At 44.9% G+C, this 22,150-nt stretch overlaps 1 protein-coding gene across 7 annotated transcripts in view; it reads left to right on the forward strand.

Annotated features, from left to right (window-relative positions):
- The window catches only part of TLK2 (tousled like kinase 2), a 110,568-nt gene that overhangs the window by 52,406 nt on the left and 36,012 nt on the right, over positions 1-22,150 (forward strand). For 5 of the 7 annotated variants that reach the window (XM_055132658.1, XM_055132656.1, XM_055132660.1 and 2 more), the window contains 4 exons: positions 2,964-3,059; positions 4,340-4,432; positions 9,637-9,747; positions 14,304-14,440. In XM_055132658.1, coding sequence (XP_054988633.1) covers positions 2,964-3,059; positions 4,340-4,432; positions 9,637-9,747; positions 14,304-14,440 — 437 coding nt within the window. The remainder of the gene's footprint in view (positions 1-2,963; positions 3,060-4,339; positions 4,433-9,636; positions 9,748-14,303; positions 14,441-22,150) is intronic. The other 2 variants (XM_055132662.1, XM_055132659.1) reach the window with 1 other exon arrangement.

Raw genomic sequence — 22,150 nt, forward strand, 5'->3', positions numbered from 1 at the left:
TCGGAGGGCCATATGGGGTACCAGGGCTGAAAACTGGGGTGTCTGCATGCCAGACAAGTGTCCTGCCCGAGAGCGCACCGTGAGAGCAGTCTCCTGCGGACTGAAGGCTGTTCGGGCCGGAGTGATAGGATATCGGGTTGGCGCTTGCCTTGTTTGTGGTCACGCAGGTTGGATCCCGGCACTGCATGTGGTCCCCTGAGTCTCTCAGGAGGAGGCCCTGAGCACCGCTGGGAAGTATTAACAAAGTATTAACAAAAATAAGACAAACCAGAAACTCTGTAGGGTTATTTGGACTTCCCTAGTCCTGGCGCTGACCGTAGCTGTCTCAGTCTGGGCTCCTTCCTTTCCACCACTCGGAGATCCGTTCCGCAGTTGTTTCTTTGAACCCCACATTGCTCCTTTCCCTGAGAGCGCCTCTTCATTCTTTCCTGGAATGGCCCCGATGTCTTCTCGCTTTCCTTCAAATCTTAACCCATCATGCTTTCTCACGGAATCCATCCCTCCTTAGGCGCCTTCAGTGTGGCTCTGGGTGGGGAGTGGTCAGCCTGCTCAGGGCCTGGTTATATTCGGTCACTCCTGTTACTGGGACGTGGCCAGGCTCCTTGGTGATGGCGCCTGAGGTTTGTGGACGCACATAGCCTCAAGTCTTAGTCCCCTGCTTACTGGCTCTGTGACTTGCCTGGATGCTTAGTAATTTAGAAAAAGTAATGTATAGGAAGTATTAAAAAAATAATTACCTATATGGGTCCATGGAATATATTGCACATTTCTTTTTTTTATTGCACATTTCTTTATTCATCTGTTTATTATTTACTGTGTCTGTGACAGTATACTGTGTTACCTGCAACTGTGTTGGTTTTTTTTTTATTATTTTTGAGCCTTTCCTGGTGGTACTCAGGGTTTACTCCTGGCTCTGTGCTCAGAGATCACTCCTGGTAGGCTCAGGGGACCATATGGGGTGCTGGGGATCGAACCCACATTGGTTGCTTGTAAGGCCAGTGCCCTGCCTGCTGGACTAGTGCTTCACCCCCACCTGCAACCTTGTTTTTATAGGGATTTCTGTAAATGTCATGATTGTATATACTTTAATAGCTAAATTACATTAAATCTAAGAAGCGTAGACATTTTAGAATTTTTAAAGTGCTTTGTTAATGTCGTATGAAGGTCACAGTCAGCAGGTGGCTGTTGGAAATCAGCCTGAATTGTGGCCCACAGTATGTTCATGGCGGTGTTTGTGGACTCAGGAGAGCCCTCTGCCTGCAGTCACCAGCATTCTACACAGGGGAGTCTTTACCAGCCTTCAATTTCTTTCTTTTTTTGTTTTGGTATGGAACTTTATTTAAACACTGTGATTTACAAAATTGTTCATAATACAGTTGTTTCAGACATTCAGTATTCCAACACCAATCTCACCACCAGTGCGGCCTTCCCTCCACCAATGTCTCCAGTTTCCCACCCACCTCCAAGCCTGCTGCCTTAGCTTTGCATTACTTGTTACAGCATTTGTCACTTAGTGATGCTACTAAAGTCATTGCCTGGGGATTTGCTGAGCTGTTAGGTGCAGGCTGGGCCTTCTGTGTTACTGCTTTCACTCATCGAGCTTAGTGGGCTTTGACATAACTTTCCCATTTGATTTTCTGTGCTTCTACTGGGCTGTCAGCTCTGTGAACTTCTGGCTGTGTGCTCCACGAGCTTTGGAGATGTGACGATGAGCTGCCAGTCTCACCAGCAGTGGCGGGACCCAGATGTGGGAGGGTGGTGTACTGGTCATCCCCTATCCCTCGAAGACTGCAGACATCTTCACCAGCGTTTTCTGACAGTGGCACTTTGAAATACAAGTGGAAAGGACTTGTTATTACAGAAATAACTTTTTTTTTTTAATCACCGGGGCCATACCTAACAAACTATATGCACGTGCATACTTGAGTCATATTCCCAGCTCTCAGGAATAACTTCTAATTTTCTCTACTTAGTGTAATTAAAAGCTCATTCATAAGTACTTCTTATTTTAAAATGTTTACAGGTTCCCGGAAAGATAGCACAGGGGAAAAAAAGCGTTCACCTTGCATGTGGCCAACCCTGGTTTGATCCCTGGCACTGCATATGGCCCCTGAGCTCCAGAGGGAGTGATCCCTGAACACAGCCAGGAGTGACTGCCGAGCGTGGCACTGTGGCACAGCTGCCCCACCCCGAAAGGCATTTATAGGAACATAGTCCAAGCTGCTATGCATATCCCGTTTCCCTTATTTGAAGATAGCACAGTGGTAGGGTATTTGCCTTGCACGCAGATGACCTGGGTTTGATTCCTCCGCCCCTCTTGGAGAGCCCGGCAAGCTACTGAGAGTATCTCACCCGCACGGCAGAGCCTGGCAAGCTACCCATGGCGTATTCATTATGCCAAAAACAGTAACAAGTCTCACAATGGAGACATTACTGGTGCCCGCTCGAGCAAATTGATGAACAACGGGAAGACAGTGCTACAGTGCTATTTCCCTGACTAGTATCCCAGACCAGGGGGCTTCCTGGTGCCCCCTAGGTACTCAGGGGCACTGGAGATTAAGTTCTGGCCTCAGGCTTTCAACTCAGAGCTCCAAGCTTTGTGCTACTGAGCCATCTTGGGATCTCTGAATTATTGTGTTTTCTTATTTATTTTTTTGGGGGGTCACATCCAGAGGTGTTCCGGGCTTTACTCATGTCTCTGTGCTCAGGAATCACTCCTGGCAGGACCATGTACGGACGGTGCCGGGGATTGAACCTGGGTGGCCCTGTTCAAGGCAGGAACTCTCCCTGCCCTCTACCCACTCTCTCCTGCCATGATCAGTTATGCTTTCATCCTGACGGCAAGGCCCTGGCTTCTGACTTTCATTAGAGGAATTTTGTTTTCATAGAGTTGTTTGCTTTTATACAAATGTTTGTAAAGAAAGATGCGAAACTTTCTTTTGATTGACCTTCCTTTATCACAGGCCCAGCAAAATAGTCCCTCTTCTACGGGATCTGCCAATACAGAGCATTCCTGCAGCTCCCAGAAGCAGATCTCCATCCAGCACAGACAGACCCAGGTATGCTGGGGGCTCCAGAGCGGACGAGGAGACGGCCTGCTCCGGAGCCCGTGCTAGCCACGAGGGGGGCCTCGAGCCCTCGCGACTCTCCCCTTCTCTAATCTAACCTCATGATTCATGTGTCTGTATTTCCAGCTTGTGTTATGAGTATTAAAATCTTTCAGAAGGTGCTTTAACTTTCTGAGGTGTTTATCTTTCTGTCGTATTGAAACGGAAATACTTACACTGTGGAGGAAAGAACGTTCCGGAGTCTTTAGGCCTGGGTCCACATTCTGGCATTGTGATTTGCATTTATCTTTCAGGACTTCCATTTCCTTGAGTTAGAAGTTATCTCTAAACTGCATTTTATTCTGATTCTCTCCTTGTATACAAAATGCTCCTTAGGATGGTGCTAGCGGTAGGCTTGAGTGATATTGATTCCAAAGAAAGCGGCTGCTTATTTGCAGGACCTGACAACTTAATATGGCACACCAATATGGTTTTTCTTAGCTAGTTTTCAGGGACTGTTTTTAATTAAGGGAATGTGAACATTCAGGTTCCCCTGAAGGAGAGCGTATCTATCTTCCGTCTTGTGGGGCTGAGCTGGCCAAATAGTATGCTGGGCCTTCCTTCTTTTGTTGAGGGGGGTAGAGGTCAGGGAGGCCTCCCAAGCTCTGCTCAGGTGTCCGAGGGCCGCTCCTGGTGATACGTGGCCAAGCGGGCCGTGCTGTGGCTATGTGGGAGTTGCGCTGGAGGCCTTGCTTATGCCTGTGCCCCTAACCCTGAGCTCTCCTCAGCCCTCCTGAGCGTTCTTGAAACCTCTTGGTGCTGTGTTGACTTCAAGACAGGCTGCTTGGCAATCACAGAGAATTTCCTAAGGCCCAGGAGCCAGTTTTGATTTTATTTGAATCTTCTCCTGTGGATAGTTGAACAGAGAACCGCACGCTTCCCCGTCTGATTGCCCTTTGTGCCCACTAGGGGGCAGGTTGGTTTGTCTAAACCCTGGGTCCCGTCTCCTCCGAGGTTCTTTTCTTTTTGTTAGGTTTATTTCTGTAGTGGAATGTTTCTGTCCCATCAGTGCACAGAAGCTTGAGAATGCAATTTTATTCTAAGGTGACATGTTTTTGTAGTGCAGATATAGCAGAATAAAGGAGTGGTATAGGAAAAGCATGTTTCATTTCTCAAGTCATATGATTCCAGATTATTTGTATTAATAAATGCTTGTTTACAGGAAAGCAATGAGAAAAATGTGATGACATAATGTTTTGAAATTCTAAATTATTTTTGTTTCGTTTCTATAGTCTGACCTCACAATAGAAAAAATATCTGCACTAGAAAACAGTAAGAATTCTGACTTAGAGAAGAAGGAGGGAAGAATAGATGATTTGTTAAGAGTGAGTATTAAAATGTGGTAAGAGTTTTTATAAGTACCTATTTATGGTGTTATTTATATTTGGATTGTTTACATATCAATGAGTGTAGAGTATGTATCAAAGATAACTAGCCATATAGTAAAATTAAATGCTAAGTATTTAGTTTTTTCTTTTTTCTTTTCTTTCTGGTTTTTTGTTTTGCTTTTGGACCACATCAGGTGATGCTCAGGAGTTGCTCCTGGTGGTGCTCAAGGGACCATATAGGATGCTTGAGATTGAGCCCAGAACTTGTTGTACTACCTCTCTAGCCCTTAGCTCTTTTGTTTTTAATTTTGGCTTATGGGCTGTACCTTGAGGTTTCAGAAGCTTGTCCTGACAGGCAGTGCTCTGGAAATCTGGTGTGAGGGATTGAACCTGGGCCTCCTCTGTGCAAAGAATGTGCTTCGTCCATTGTGGTGTCTCTCTAGACCCAGGATTTAATTTGAGTGCGCCTGATACGTGCTTACTTTCTAAGCATTGCCTTTAAATTGGAGACTTTATGTTGTAGATTTTTTTTTTTTTGTTCGTGTCTTTTGTCTTTTGTTTGGGGGCCAAACCCAGTGATGCTCATGAATCACTCCTAGTGGACCACAGGGGATGCCGAGACGGAACCTGGGTCGGGTGTGGCAAGGCAGTAACCCTACCCACCGTCCCATCTCTCTGGCCTCTTCCATGTCTTTTCTGTTTATTGCAGCCTAGGTTAATTTTGACTCTACTATGGATGCTATTGATATACGGCATATTTTTCTTATCCACTTCATTTTCTTACCCCAGCCTGTGCATTTCTCATTACCATTGGCTCACATTTCACAGATATCTTTTCCCCAAATGTTATGGAATATGATAGCAGTTTTTCACAGTATTCCTTCACTTCTCCAGGGAGATGCTTTTCATGGACTGATCTCATGCTCCCTTTCCTTATTCAGAAATAAATTTTCCTTTTGTATTGTTGTTTTCTTTTATCCAGTGAATGAGGAGAGCCTTGTCTGGATTTAGTATATGTGTTTTTTTTAATTTGTTTGTTTGTTTTCTTTTTTTTTTTTTTGCTTCTTGGGTCACACCCAGCAATGCACAGGGGTTACTCCTGGCTCTGTACTCAGGAATTACTCCTGGCAGTGCTGGGGGACCATATGGGATGCTGGGAATCAAACCTGGGTCGGCTGCGTGCAAGGCAAATGCCCTATCCACTGTGCTATCACTCTAGCCCCTAGTGTATGTGTTTCATCTTCCCTTGTTTGCCTGTATTATTGTTAGAGTTGGTCTTTTTGATTCTTTCCACTTGAGTACTGACTAGATTGTCAAGATTTATAATCAGATAGATCATGAATCTGAAAAGCTCTTTAAAGTACTCAGTACAAAGGACTGAACGGAGAGCCAAGTGGAATGGATTGTACGGTCTGGTGTACCCGCCCCAACCTCCAGTCCCTCCCTCCAATCAGACACAGGGCCAGGGAGAAGCTTGTAGGATGGCCACATCCCTCACATGAGCGAGGCCCCATTCCAGATACCACACGCTCCCCTCAGATACCACAAGCTACAGCCCTGGTGGCCCTGGGCATCCCAGATGGCCCTGGTGGCTTATCACTGAAACACCTGGCCAGGAGTGGCCTCTATCTCCTGAGCTGGCGAGACCCTCCCTCTACCCTCCAGATAAATGAGCACTAGCCTACTTCCGGTCCTAGCAGGCTTTTGCTCAGAGTAGGTGCGCTGGACTAAAGAGGGAAAAGCTCTTTTTCCTTCGTCGCTTTGTCCTGGGGGGTGGAGCGAGGGAGCCCCGGGCTGAACACGTGCTTTGCGTGCAAGAGGCTCATTTTCTGTCCCTGCTTCTTCAGTCCTGGGAGTGGCCTCTGGGCGCCTGAGCGGGGGAGACCTCAAAACCCAGAAGAGCTCAGAAAGGATTGAGGAAATGGAGGATAGCAAAAACTGGAATCCTCCTTTACGGTTCTGTGGGGCTTTCAAAGACATGTCTGCCTTTTCTCAGAAGCCACAGGCCTCCTTCCTCGCCCCCAGCCACCCTCGGTTTCTGAAGCAGCAAATTTTTGGGTTTTTTTTTTTTTTTTCCTTTTTGGGTCACACTTGTGACGCACAGGGGTTACTCCTGGTTCTGCACTCAGGAATTATTCCTGGTGGTGCTTGGGGGACCATATGGGATGCCAGGGATTGAACCCGGGTCGGCTGTGTGCAAGGTAAACGCTCTCCCCGCTGTGCCAGCAGCAGTTGTTTTGTGGCTGTGGAGCAGCAGTGAAGGAATGGATGCATCGGAAAGGCAGGCTCAGGACTGGGGTCTGATCTGCAGAGGCAGAGGGCCCGAGTGGATGGTGTCTGCCTCTTTTGGGCAGGTGTGGGATGTCAGGGAAGAGAGAGAAAGGAAGTACGTGCTCAAGAGAGAACATGGGCTTCTTCAGAGTGTGAAAGCAAGCCCGTGAGCTGTGTTCACGGGAGAGTGCTGACTCGAGAGGGCAGCCAGCCTAAGAGTTCTTTAAGGTGTTTGTTTGTTTATCTATCTATTTATTTATTTATTTATGCTTTTTGAGTCATACCCGGCAATGCTCAGGGGTTACTCCTGGCTCTGTGCTCAGGAATTACTCCTGGCGGTGCTTAGGGTACCATATGGGATGCTGGGAATCGAACCTGGGTCGGCTGCGTGCTAGGCAAACACCCTACCTGCTGTGCCATCCCTCCAGCCCCTAGATTTCTTTATGGTGTAAATAAACAGCCAGAGATTGATTCCATACATCTGATTACAGATTTTAAGAAAATGCTCTCCTTCCAAAAGTAGATTGAGGGGCTAGAGAAAGTTTCAGTCACTAGACACTTGCCTGGCAACCATGTGCCCGTAACTTCGGTTGGAATCCCAGCACTGCAAAAGCTCTCCAGCAGTCTTGCCCCTGACAGAGCCAGGAATAACCCTAAGCCCTATTGCTGGGTACAGAACAAGCAAAGCAAAAGTAGATAGACTGTCAGATAAGCATTACATGATCTTTGTCTTTTAGAGTCTTTAGTATAAATTAGTTAGAGTTACCCACAAAAGTAGATAGACTGTCAGATAAGCATTACATGATCTTTGTCTTTTAGAGTCTTTAGTATAAATTAGTTAGAGTTACCCATATGTACTTATTTTTTGTGTTTGATAACATGGTCTGTAGAACCCTCAGAAAAAAAATAATAAAAAATTACACTCAGGAGAAGGTGGAAAGTTGGAGATGGAAACTGCTGTTCATGGGTGCAGTTCTGCTGAACTATTTCTCTTTGTGCTTTTTACTGTCTTAGAAAAAGATATTCCCATTTAATTGGGAAATGCCAGCATTTTTTCATAATTTTAAGCAACTTACTACGATACAGTATGTATTTGCTAAGTGAGTAGCAAAACCTTTTGTTTAACCCAAGAATAAGTTCAGGAATCATAAGTTGAACTAGATGTGAATTAGCAGTTCTTTCCTTCTCTCATACTGTAGAAGGCTTGGATTTTTCAAAGTATTTAGCCCATTCTTCTGACCACCACTTAATTAGATATGTGTTTAAATTCTTTTTTTTTCTTTTTGCTTTTTTGGGTCACACCCAACAATGCACAGGGGTTACTCCTGGCTGATGCACTCAGGAATTACTCCTGGCAGTGCTTGTGGACCATATGGGATGCTGGGAATTGAACCCGGATTGGCTGTGTTCAAGGCAAATGCCCTACCTGCTGTGCTACCGCTCCAGCCCCAGATATGTGTTTAAATTCTAGCATGTTTTTTCTTTTGTGGTGGGTAGGAGGCACATTTGGCAGTTTTCAGGGCTTACTCCTATCTCTGCACTTGAGGGTCACTTCTGGCTGGGCTGGGGAGTCCATATTGGATGCTGGGGATCAAACCCAGGTCTGCTGCGTGCAAGACAAACACCCTCCTCGCTGTACTGTCGCTCTGGCCCCCAATCTAGTATTCTTGGACTAGAACCTTCTAGTCAGCATGTTTGTTCTTTTTTGTTTTTATTTTGGGGCCACACCCAGCTGTACTCAGGACTTACTCCTGGATCTGTGCTTAGGAATCCTCCTGGCAGGGCTGAGGGGATCATATGTAGTGTTGGTGATCATTCCTGGATCAGCCGTGTGCAAGGCAAGTGCCTACCTGCTGTACTAGTTTTCCAGCCCCTGTTATTTCTGTATTAGGTGAGCATGGGTGTGCTTAAACTTTTTGTTAAGAAACTTTTAAGTTAGTTTATTTTTCTGTTTGGGAATAAGAATAGAAAAGCAAGGACCAATTGAACATATTTTTGTACTCTTAGTATGTATTTTAAACATTCATGGCAGCTTTTTTTTGTTTTTGTTTTTGGGTGAGCTCTTTGGGTCACACCCAGCAATGCTCCGGGGATAATCCTGACTTTGCACCCAGGAATTACTCTTGGTGGTTCTCAGGGAATTATATGGGATGCTGGGGAGTAAACTCGTGTCAGCTGTATACAAGGCAAGCACCCTCCCCACTGTACTATCGCTCTAGCCCCTCATGAGAGCTTTTTTGCTTCCCCCGCCCCCCTCACCTGGTAGTGCTCAGGGCTCGGGAGTTTACTCCTTACTCTCTACTCAGGGATCATGCCTGGCTCAGAGGCTCAGGGGTGCTGGAGTGGCCTGCATGCAGGGCAGGAGTCTGACCTCTCTTCTCTCTCTCTCTCTGGCCCTTCATGGTAACTTAATTTTTTTTACTTTTTACTTCTTCGTCTTTGGGCCACACCTGACCTGACCTGGCAATGCTCAGGGGTCATTCCTGGCTCTGCACTCAGGAATTACTCCTGAGGGTACTAAGGGGACCATATGGGATGCTGGGAATCGAACCTGGGTTGACTGCGTGCAAGGCAAGTGCCCTCCCTGCTGTACTATCTCCAGCCCCTTCTTGATAATTTTTTAAATTGTTGTTTTGTGCCAGTATAGGCATATGTGATAGATGGAAATTAGCTATAGCTGAAAATAAAATACGCTGAGTAGTAAAACATATTTCTGTAACAGTTCATCTGTAACAAATAGTTTAGTCTATTAAGAGAGAATAAAGGAATAAAGTATATATTGTGTTTTTGAAATTTAAATGACATAAATACTCTTGATTCTTTCAGTCTTTAAATTTAACAACAGAAATTAATTGTGAAGTCCTTACAAACTGCTTTTGTAATACTGCTAATTTCCTTGGAGCTAATTTAGATATTTATTTCCATTGAAGGCCAACTGTGATTTGAGACGGCAGATTGATGAACAGCAGAAGATGCTAGAGAAATACAAAGAACGATTAAATCGATGTGTAACAATGAGCAAGAAACTTCTTATTGAAAAGGTGAGTAGTTAAGGTGCCTGTGTGACCCAGGATGCTCACTGTATGTCATTGTTGGGACACCTTCATCTTTCTCTGAAATTTTTATTTTATTTTTTTTTGGCATTTGGGCCAAACCCAGCTTGTGTTCAGGGCTTACTCCTCGCTCTTTGCTCAGGGATCATTTCTGGTAGTGCTGGGGGAGCATAGAGGGGGCTGGAGATAGAATCTGTGCCAGCTGTGTTGATTTTAACTTGCTTTTAATAACTATTTAAAAGGTTGATGAAGGGCTGGAGCCATAGCAAAGCGGGTAGGGTGTTTGCCTTGCACGTGGCTGACCTGGGATTGATTCCCAGCATCCCATATGGTCCCCTGAGCACCGCCAGGAGTGATTCCTGAGTGCAGAGCCAGGAGTAACCCCTGAGCATCGCCGGGTGTGACTCAAAAACCAAAACAAAAAGGTTGATGAGTTTATTTGTATTACATCTCCAGCCCTTACCTTATATTAAGTTGGAAGTACTTCCTAATGAGATGATGCCACAGGTTTTTTGTTTGTTTGTTTGTTTAATGAATCACTGTGAGACACAGTTACAGACTTACAAACTTTTGTGATTACGTTTCAATCAAACAACATCTGAGTACCCATTCCTCCACCAGTGCCCATTCTCCACCACCAACATTCCCAGTATCCCTCCCGCCACCCTCATCCCTTCCCAACCCCTGCCTCTGTGGCAGGCACAGCCCCTCTTACTCGGTCTTCTTTTGGGTGTTATGGTTTGCAGTATGGGCACTAAGCAGCCATCATGTTTGGTCCATAGTGTACTTTCAGCATGTATCTACCATCCCGAGCAATGCCTCCAACCATCATTTACTTAGTGGTCTCTTCTTCCTCCCACCTGCCTTTTCCCCCAGCACATGAGATTGGCTTCCAAGCAGTGGGGTGATCCTCCTTGCTTTTATCTCTATTATCTTAGGTGTTATTCTCCTGTTATTTTACTTTATATACCACAAATGGTGCAGTCATTCTGTGTCTGTCCTGCTCTTTCTGACTCATTTCACTTAGCATGATACTCTCCATGTTGATCCACTTATATGCAGATTTCATGGTTTCATCTTTTCTAACACTGCATAGTATTCCATTGTGTAGATATACCAGTTTCCTTTTTAAAAAAATTATTATTATTTTTTTAAATTAATGAATCACCATTTGGGTACAGTTGCAGATTTACATATTTTCGTGCTTGTGTTTCAGTCAAACAATGCTTGAGTACCCATCCCTCCACCAGTGCTCATTCTCCTCCACTGATGACCTCAGTATCGTTCCCACCCCCCATCCCATCTCCCTCCACCCCACCCCACCTCTGTGGCAGGGCATTCCCTTTTGTTCTCTCTCTCCTTTTAAGGGTGTTGTGGTTTGCAATAGAGGTACTGGGTGGCCATCGTGTTCAATCTATAGCCTACTTTCAGCACGCATCTCCCATCCTGAGTGGGTCCTCCAACCACACTTTACTTGGTGTTCTCTTCTCTATCTGAGCTGCCTTCCCCCCAGCATGTGAGGCCGGCTTCCAAGCCATGGAGTAAACCTCCTGGTACTTATTTCTACTATTCTTGGGTGTTGGTCTCCCATTCTGTTGTTTTATATTCCACAGATGAGTGCAATCTTTCTATGTCTGTCTCTCTCTTTCTGACTCATTTCACTTAGCATGATACTTTCCATGTTGATCCACTTATATACAAAGTTCATAACTTCATCTTTTCTAACAGCAGCATAGTATTCCATTGTGTAGATGTACCAAAGTTTTTTTAACCAGTCATCTGTTCTCAGGCACTTGGATTTTTTCCAGATTCTGGCTGTTGTAAGCTGTGATGAACATACAAGTGCAGATGTCATTTCAACTATATTCTTTTGCCTTTCCAGGATATATTCCCAGAAGTGGTATTGCTGGGTCAAATTGGTGCTCAATTTCTAATTTTTTGAGAAGTGACCACATTGTTTTCCAAAAGGGCTGAACTAGTCAGCGTTCCTACCAGCAGTGTAGGAGGGTCCCTTTCTCCCCACATCCACGCCAACACCGGTTGCTTTTGTTCTTTTGGATGTGCGCTGGTCTCTGTGGTATGAGGTGGTATCTCATAGTTGTTTTGATCTGCATCTCCCTGATGATTAGTGATGAAGAGCATTTTTTCATGTGCTTTTTGGCCATTCGTATTTCTTTTTTTTTTTTTTTTTTTTTTGCTTTTTGGGTCACACCCAGCAATGCTCAGGGGTTGCTCCTGGTTTTGCACTCAGGAATTACTCCTAGCAGTGCTTGGGGGACCATATGGGATGCCGGGGATCGAACCCGGGTCGGCCACGTGCAAGGCAAACGCCCTACCCGCTGTGCTATCGCTCCGGCCCCTTTTTTAAAATTTTTATTTTATTGAATCACCGTGACAAAAGTTACAAAGATTTCAGGTTTAAGTCTCAGTCATATAATGATCAAACCCCCATCCCTTCACAAGTGCACCTGTTCCCCCACCAAGAACCCCAATATACCCCCCTTTTGTACCCCCCCACCTGAGTGGCTAATGATCAGTACTTTATTCTCTCTATTAAATACATTTGAATACATTTGAATACATTTGAATACATTCAACAGAGAACTGACTATTATTATTTGGAATTTTCCCCCAACAGTCAAACCTGCTTAAAAGGTATCATTTGATAATTTGTTTTCCATGCTGAGAATAAAGATTATATGAGCTTGTGCGGCCACAACAACAGCCGCGCGGTTTGGGATTTTTGTTATTTTAGCTCAGTTCACAGTCTGGATGCATTTCTGTAAGAAGTCTCTGGGTGCCAAAATGGGTTAGTAGACCTCCTGGATCATAGTCTTTAAGGACCAGAGGGGCCGTGTTTTGTGCGGCTGCTTCGGATCTCCTCTGGGCGGAGAGCGTGCTGGTAATATCCCCATCCCATGATCTCTTGCGAGCTACGTCACTGCAAGCTCGTACCCCTGGGTTGTGAGTTCTAGAAGATGGCAGAGCTGCGTGGGCGCTGCTGCTGCTGTTGCTATCTCCCCCGTAGAAAGCGTTGGAAGAGAAAATCCTTCCCCCTCCCCGGGCGGCATGGGGTTGTAGCTCAGTTCACAGACTAGATGCATTTCTATAAGGAGTCTCTGGGTGCCAAAATGGGTTAGTAGACCTCCCGGATCATAGTCTTTAAGGACCAGAGGGGCCATGTCGGCTGCTCTGGATCTCATCTGGGCGGAGAACATGCCGGTAACACCCCCATCCCATGATCTCTTATTGGCCATTCGTATTTCTTCCTTGAGAAAGTTTCTGTTCATTTCTTTGCCCCATTTTCTGATGGGGTTGGATGTTTTTCTTCTTGTAGAGTTCAACCAGTGCCTTTTATACCTTTGATATCAACCCCTTATCGGATGGGTACTGAGTGAATATCCTTTCCCATTTTGTAGATTGTCTTTGTATTCTGGTCACTGTATATCTTGCAGTGTAGAAGCTTCTTAGTTTAATGTAGTCCCATTTGTTTATCTCTGTTTCCACTTGGTTGATCAGTTGCGTGTCATCTTTGAAGATACCTTTAGCTTCAGTATCGTGGGGGGTTTTGCCGACCTTGTCTTCAATGTACCTCATGGATTGTGGGCTGATGTTGAGGTCTTTAATCCATTTTGATCTGACTTTTGTGCATGGTGTTAGGTCGAGGTCTAAGCTCATTCTTTTGCATGTGGTTGTCCAGTTTTGCCAGCACCATTTGTTAAAGAGGCTTTCCTTGCTCCACTTCACATTTCTTGCTCCCTTATCAAAGATTAGATGATCATACATTTGGGGTTGTGTGTAGGGATATTCCACCCTGTTCCATTGGTCTGTGGCTCTACCTTTCTTCCAGTACCATGCTGTTTTAATTGTTACTGCTTTGTAGTAGAGTTTGTATTGAGGTTGGGGAGGGTGATGCCTCCCATTGTCTCTTTCCCAAGAAGTGCTTTAGCTATTCGTGGGCATTTGTTGTTCCATATGAATTTCATGATTGCTTGATCCATTTCTTTGAAGAATTTCATGGGTCTCCTTATAGAGATCCAAAGTTTCTTTAACCAGGATGCCACAGTTTTGGGACAGATGGTTGCTTTTGCTGAAATTGTTGAATTGCTGAATAGAAGACAGCAGTCTTTTATGATCTCTGTGATCATAAAATCTATGATTCCCTGAGCCTGTCAGGAGTGAACCCTGAGTGCAGAGCCAGGAGTAAGCTGTGAACATAGTGAACATAGTGGTGCCCTCCCCCCCCCCAAGAAGAAATGAAATCAGTGTTTCCACTTTGATTACAGAAACAGTAAGACATTTTAATACAGATAATTTATTTAAGGTTGAAGATACTTGTTCTAGCAGTCGATTAAGCTGTTTGTGTGAAAATTTGAATGTAGCAGTACAAATGATAACCGGCATGTTAACTGTCACAGTATCGAACATAACAGTACAAAGATAACCAGAAAATTTGAGCATAAAAATACAAAAGATCCAGAATCTTGTTAAGTGCATTCTCACAGGAAAACAAAATGACTTTCCATGTGTCCTTTTCTCCTAAGTCGAAGCAAGAGAAGATGGCCTGTAGGGATAAGAGCATGCAGGACCGCTTGCGACTGGGCCACTTCACCACCGTCCGGCATGGGGCCTCTTTCACCGAACAGTGGACGGATGGCTATGCTTTCCAGAACCTCATCAAGTAAGTGGTTGTGATGATTCGATTCGCTTTGTGCTTGTTTCAGTTCCTGAGTTGTCATCTGTAGTAAGAGCAGCAGTGATGATGGTGCTGGCCAGATCCGAGAGGCAGTGGTCCTCCCTGCCGGCCAAACTACCAGGCCTTTGACACCGGTCACTTCTTAGGTTGCAGCTTAGCATGTGTGAGGACACTGGCTCCAAAAAGAGAGTGGGGTTGTAAAGAGAAGGAAGATGGCATTACTTTGGGGGCGGGGGGGGGTGGGGGGTGTTGGGCTTCAAACCTAGAGTCTTGCCAGCACATGCTCAGCCCCCGAGCTCCATTCCTGTCTGACGTGATGACTTTCAGAAAGGAACTGCAGCTCGTTCCAAACCACAGGCTTGTTATATATGAATCTTTTGGTGTTAATAGTTTTTTTTTTTTTTTCTTTTTTTTCTTTTTGGGTCTCACCTGGTGATGCTCAGTGGTTACTCCTGGCTCTGCACTCTGCACTCAGGAATTACCCCTGGCGGTGCTGGGGGACCATATGGGATGCTGGGAATCAAACCCGGGTCGGCTGTGTGCAGGCAAACACCCTACCCGCTGTGCTATCGTTCCAGCCCCTGTAGTTAATTTTTTAAAAAATAGAATCATAGTAAGATAGAATGCTGTTATGCTTGGGTTTCACTCATACAGTGTTCCAACACCTGTCCCTACTCCAGTGCACATTCCATCCTCCAGTGTGCCCAGTTTCCCTCCCACCACCTTCCACCTTCTCCCTCCCTCTCTTCCTCTCCCTCCCTCCCTCTCTCCCTTTCCCTCTCTCCCTCTCTCCCTCTTTTCCTCTCTTCTTCTCTCCCTTTATCTCTCTCCCTCCCTCCCTCCTTCCCTTCCTCCCTGCCTCCCTCCCTCCCTCTCTTTCTCCCTCCCTCCCTCCTTCCCTCTCTCCCCTTCTCCCCCTCTCCCTCTGTCTTTCAGCACTGTGGTTTGTAGATCTTTTAGGCGGTGGTTTCAGAATTCTTTGTGGTTGTTTGGGGACCGCACACGGGTGCTTGGGGACTCCTGGGCGTGTCTCTTGGGGCATCTTGCCATGTGGAACTTGGGCCTGTGTGTGTGGGCATGTGCACTAGCCCTTGGAGCTATCATGAAAATTTCAGCCCATGAAATTCTTTTTTTTTAGCTTTGGCTTATATTCTTGAATTGTTGTAGACAAATTAACCCAATAGTATCTCTACTGGGGGGTTTAGTTGCATGGGGGGGTTGGGAGGGAGCTCCCAAGCAGTGCCCAGCCCCCTTGATGCAGTACTCCCTAGGCCACAGTAGCTGTGGATATGCCCGGGGCTGTACCTGGTGTTGGTGTTGGTGGTGGGAATGCTGTGCCAGGGGTTGAACTGTTGCCTCCTGCATGCCTTTGAGCTGCTTCCTGGCCCTCGTCGACAGCTTTGAACCTTTTGAGTCGACAGGTAATTGAATGGAATGTTTTCTTGGGGAATTGCTCATTGTGTCATTTATCCAGTTGATGGTCATTGTGCCCTAATTCTTTGCTGAGTTCTGGAAGCTCTAACTGGAGCATCTAGAGAGATAAATGACAGTTGATCTGTGTTTCCAGGGACTGGAGAAATAGTATGGTAGGTAGGACGCTTCCCTTGCATGCAGCTGACCCAGGTCCTATCTCCCACACCCCCTATGGCCCTCCCAGCACTAACAGGACTAAGTAGAGGCAGAGTAAGCCTTCGGAGCGGCCAGCTGTGGCCCCGAAACAGCAAAAAAACAAAAAGCCATAATTTTCATTTCCACTCTTCACAAGTTTGGGATTAAAAACGAACCCCAGGAAATAGAAAATAGAATACAAACAGTTGAATCAGCCTAAGTGATCTCATGAGGAGAGGGATGGAATAAACTTTTTAGGTTAAAATAACCCCAAGGGCCTGTTTCTAATCAGAATGGGCATCAATGAATACTGCATCAAACATATTGAAAAAGAAAGACGTGATTGCAACTTTTGCTGATAGTTGCAGTAACTTTTTTTTTTTTTAAAGTTCCCAGTAGATAGGCACCAGAGGAAACCCTGGGAGTCTTCAGGCTCTCTCACCTGGGTGTCCTGGTGCTGCCTGGATGGCGCTGTTCGACATTTTGCACAAGGGCCAGGGGCTGTGATTGGTAGAGTTATGCCCTGGATTCAGTTCCTGCTGCCACCCCAAAATCAAAATTTTTGGTGAAGATGCAAATACGTGCATTTGGTGTTTAGTGCTTCTCTTAGTCATCCATGGTATAGTTGGAGCCCAGGTGGAAGCTTCGCTGCTGTAGGTGCCGGCATTCATTTCCCGGGGCTGTGCTTGAAACCGTGCACTCTGCGTTCTGGCAGATGAGGCATCCAGAAATCTGGAATGGAGGCGCTGGCGAGCAGGACCCGGCCCCCCGGGTGCCTCTTGGGGACCCTCCTGTGCCCTACGAGGCGTGTGCCACCTCGGCTTCTGTCTCTCTCTCCTCTCCACCTGCTCTGTCTTCTCTTATCATGGGACATGACCAAATGGAACTAAAGGTCCCCCCATGCTTCCCCCTCCACGATGGCCTCATTTTGTGTAATTACATCTTCTTTTCCAGAGGACATAATCTAAGGTACTGGAGATTGGGACTTGACTGTCTCTCTGGGTAGGCATTGTTTTTTTTTTTTTTTTTTTCTTTTTAGGTCACACCCGGCTATGCTTAGGGGTTACTCCTGGCTCTGTACTCAGGAATTACTCCTGGCGGTGCTCTGGGGACCATATGGGATGCTGGGAATCAAACCCGGGTCTGCCACGTGCAAGGCAAACATCCTACCCGCTGTGCTATTACTCCATCCCCAGTAGGCATTGGATTTTTAAAAAAGTTTTATAGGTCTGAGTGAGGTGGAATTACCAGGTCATCACTGCTTTTAAAAGAGAGAGGGACCAGAGGGATAGTGGATCAGGTAGGGCTTTTGCCTTGCAGCTGGCCGGCCCAGGTTTAATTCCATGCACTCCATATTGTCCCCTGAGCCTGTCCAGGAGTGAGTCCTGAGCCCAGAGCAGGAATAAGCCCTAGGCACAGCTGGGTGTGACCAAAACCAGCTTCCCCTCTGCCCCCCCCCCCAAAAAAAAAATTACTAGATAGTTCAACACGTAGTATGCTTGCTTGCCTGTAGCCAATCCAGGTTCAATTCCCAGTACTCCATACAGTACCCAGCAGTAATTCTTGAGTGTAGAGCTAGGAGTAACCCCTGAACGTTGCTGGGTGTGGCTTAAAAATAAAAAGTACTATCTTTTCATGAATAATAAATGGTGAGCACTCTTTAAAATTGAATGCAGTGTAAGAGATACAGTGACCAGAATACAAAGACTATCCACAGAATGGGAAAGGATATTTACACAATACCCATCAGATAAGGGGTTGATATCAATGGTATATAAAGCACTGGTTGAGCTCTACAAGAAGAAAACATCCAACCCCATCAAAAAATGGGGCAAAGAAATGAACAGAAACTTTACCAAGGAAGAAATACGAATGGCCAAAAGGCACATGAAAAAGTGCTCTACATCACTAATCATCAGAGAGATGCAGATCAAAACAACCATGAGATACCACCTCACACCACAGAGACTAGCACACATCCAAAAGAACAAAAGCAACCGCTGTTGGAGAGGATGTGGGGAGAAAGGGACCCTTCTTCACTGCTGGTGGGAATGCCGACTGGTTCAGCCCTTCTGGAAAACAATTTGGACGACTCTCAAAAAATTAGATATTGAATTCCCATTTGACCCAGCAATACCACTGCTGGGAATATATCCCAGAGAATCAAAAAAGTACAATCGAAACAACATCTGCACATGTATGTTCATCGCAGCACTGTTTACAATAGCCAGAATCTGGAAAAAACCCGAATGCCCCAGAACGGATGACTGGTTGAGGAAACTTTGGTACATCTATACAATGGAATACTATGCAGCTGTTAGAAAAAAGGAGGTCAAGAATTTTGTAGTTAAGTGGATGGGCATGAAAAGTTTCATGCTGAGTGAAATGAGTCAGAAAGAGAGAGACAGACATAGAAAGATTGCACTCATGTATGACATATAGAACAGAGTGGGAGACTAACACCCAAGAACTGTAGAAATAAGTACCAGGAGGTTGACTCCATGGCTTCGAGGCTGGCCTCACGTTCCGGGGAAAGGTCAACTCAGAGAAGCGATCACCAACTACATTGCAGTCGAAGGCCATGTGGGGGAAGGGAGTTGCGGGCTGAATGAGGGCTAGAGACTGAGCACAGCGGCCACTCAACACCTTTATTGCAAACCACAACAGCTAATTAGAGAGAGAAAACAGAAGGGAATGCCTTGCCACAGTGGCAGGGTGGGGTGGGGGGGAGATGGGATTGGGGAGGGTGGGAGGGACACTGGGTTTACGGGTGGTGGAGAATGGGCACTGGTGAAGGGATGGGTTCCCAAACTTTGTATGAGGGAAGTATAAGCACAAAAGTGTATAAATCTGTAACTGTACCCTCACGGTGATTCTCTAATTAAAAATAAATAAATTAAAAAAAAAAAAAATTGAATGCAGTGCAAAAACTTAATACTTCAGTTAAAGGGATTACAAGTTGGGAATATGAGTTCATAGGACCTGGTTCTTACTCTAAGACATAATTCAGAATTGTACACCCAAACTCCCCAAATAAAATATTACTGACAGACTATTTTTAGATGACTTTCACTGTCATCCCATTGTTCATCGATTTGTTCGAGTGGACACCAGTAACGTCTCTCATTGAGAGACTTATTGTTACCAATACGCCACAGAGAGCTTGCCAGGCTCTGCCATGTGGGCAGGATACTCTCGGTAGCTTGCCGGGCTCTCCAAGAGGGGCGGAGGAATTGAACCTGGGTCGGTCGTGTGGAAGGGGAACGCCCTACCGCTGTGCTATATTGCTCCAGCTCTTAGATGACTTTATTTAGTTTTTATTTTTACTATTTTTATTGAATCACTGTGAGATAGTTATAAAGCTTTCATGTTTGAGTTTCAGTCATACAATGATCTTTCAGTCATACAATGATCGAACACCCATCCCTTCACCAGTGCACATTTTCCACCACCAATGTCCCCAGTATTCTCCCCTCCCCCTGCCTCTATGGCAGAGAATTTCCCCTATATTCTCTCTCTACTTTTGGGCCTTATGGTTTGCAATATAAATAGTGAGAGGCTATAACATTTGGTTCTTTATCTATTTTTCAGCACACATCTCCCATCCCGAACAATCCCTCCAGCCATCATTAACTTAGTGATCCCTTATCTAATCCAGCTGCCTTCTCCCCAGTTCATGAGCCAGGCTTTCAACTATGGAGCAGTACTCCTGGCCCTTGTGTCTACTGTCCTTGGGTATCAGCCTCATATTCTGTGATTTTGTATTCCACAAATGATGCAGTCATTCTGTGTCTGTCCCTCTCTTTCTTACTCATTTCATTTAGCATGATACTCTCCATGACCATACACTTATAAGCAAATTTCATGACTTCATCTTTCCTAACAGCTATATAGTATTCCATTATGTAGATGTACCAAAGTTTTTTAACCAGTCATCTATTCTCAGGCATTCGGGTTGTTTCCAGATTCTGGCTACTGTGAACAGTGCTGCAATGAACATACAGGTGCATATGTAATTTTTACTGTGCTTTTTTGCACCCTTGATATTCCCAGAAGTGAGTGGGGTCATATGGAAGCTCAATTTCTAGTTTTTGAAGGAATGCCCATATTGTTTTCCAAAAAGACTGAACCAGTTGGCATCGGCATTCTCACCAACAATGGAAGAGAGTCCCTTTCTCCCCACATCCATGCCAGCACTGCTTGTTCTTGTTCTTTTTGATGTGTGCCAGTCTCTGTGGTATGAGATGATATCTTATTGTTGCTTTGATTTGCATCTCCCTGATTATTAGCGATGTAGAGCATTTTTTTATGTGCCTTTTTGCCATTTTATTTCTTTTTTGAAGAAGCTTCTGTCCGTTTCTTCTCCCCATTTTTTGATGGGGTTGGAGGTTTTTTTTTTTTCTTACAACTACTAGTGTCTTGTATATTCTGTATTTTCACCCCTTATCAGTTTTGAGTAAATATTCCTTTCCCATTCTGTAGGCTCTTACTGTATTTTGGTCACTGTTTCTCTTGAGATGCAGAAGCTTCTTAGTTTAATGTAGTCACATTTGTTTATGTTTCCACTTGCTTGGTCAGTGGTGTTTCATCCTTAAAGATGCTTTTAGCTTCAGTGTCATGGAGGGTTCTGCCTACATTTTCCTCCATGTACCTTATGGATTCAGGTCTTATATTAAGGTATTTAATCCACTTTGATCTGACTTTTGTGCCTGGTGTTAGACAGAGGTCAGAGTTTACTTTTTTTGCAGGTAGCTGTTCAGTTTTCCCAGCACCACCTGTTGAAGAGGCTTTCCTTGCTCCACTTCACATTTTTTGCTTCTTTATCAAAGATTAAGTGGTCATATATTTGAGAGAGGTGACTTTTATTTTAAGAGTAATTAGTTTTAAGAACATCAAGGATTAATAGAGAGGGGCTGGAGTGATAGTACAGCAAGTAGGATGTGGGCCAGAGCGGGAGTACAGCAGGTAGGGTATTTGCCTTGCACACAGCCAGCCGGGTCTGATCCTCTCATCCCATATGGTCACCCGAGGACTGCCAGGAGTGATTTCTGAGTGCAGAGCCAGGAGTAACCTCAAGCATTGCCGGGTGTAGCCTAAAAAGACAAAAACCAACCAACCAGCAAAAAAACCAGCAAGTAGGATGTTTGCCTTGCACGTGGCCAAGCTGGGATCAATGCCCGGTACCCCTGTGGTCCCCTGAGCAACACCAGGAGTAAGCCCTGAGTAAGCCAGGTGTGGCCCCTTCAAATAAAAAAGAATTAATGTAGAAATATCTTAATATATGTATATATACATATAACAGTTTTGGTCTCTGGTACTGTTTCACGTTCAGTAAAGCTCTTTAACTCTTAGAATGTAAAATTTAAATTTCCTCAAAGCTGTTTGCCAGAGCCATAAAAATCTTGTATTTATGGCTTACGTTTATGATGGCTATTGGTAGCCTTTCTTAGTAAATCTACTAAGATTAAATGTATGCATTCTCCCTGAAAAAAAATAGAAAATCAACTTTATTTTATATTTAATAAAGGAGATTACTAAAATTTTGATCTTCCAAAGTACTTATTAGCCCCTAAAGACAAAATGTTGTGTACTCCACTGGCTCACTATAGTTTATACTTTCATTTGTTTCTTTGTGGGCCCCGGCGGTACTCAGTGGTTCCTTCTGGCTCTGCACTAAGGAATCCCTGCTGGTGTTTGAGGGACCATAAGGGATGCCGGCCACCTGCACGTCAAAGGCCCTATCCACGGTACTACTGCTCTGGACCCATGTGGTTTATACTTGAAACCAGTAGCTAACAATCCCTTGGACTGGTGCTGGTGTGCAGAGGTTAAAAATGTTGAAAATCACTGCTTTAAACTGTGTATTATTATGGTTATCTCCAGAGACTTCAGTCTGACTTGTGTAAGTCATTTGGCCCTGAAAAGATAGAAATGAGCTAAAGATAATTTTAGCAATTTTTTTGGTTGGGAAACTAATGTTCAAAGAAGATAAATGTTTTTCTCAAGGACAGTCATTGAATCAGAAGGAAGATTGTGTTTCAGCTCATGAATTATTCACAGGCATACATTTTAGTGCTGTTGGGAGAT

The sequence above is a fragment of the Sorex araneus genome, chromosome 3, assembly GCF_027595985.1.
Source record: "Sorex araneus isolate mSorAra2 chromosome 3, mSorAra2.pri, whole genome shotgun sequence".
Classification (NCBI taxonomy): Eukaryota; Metazoa; Chordata; class Mammalia; order Eulipotyphla; family Soricidae; genus Sorex; species Sorex araneus.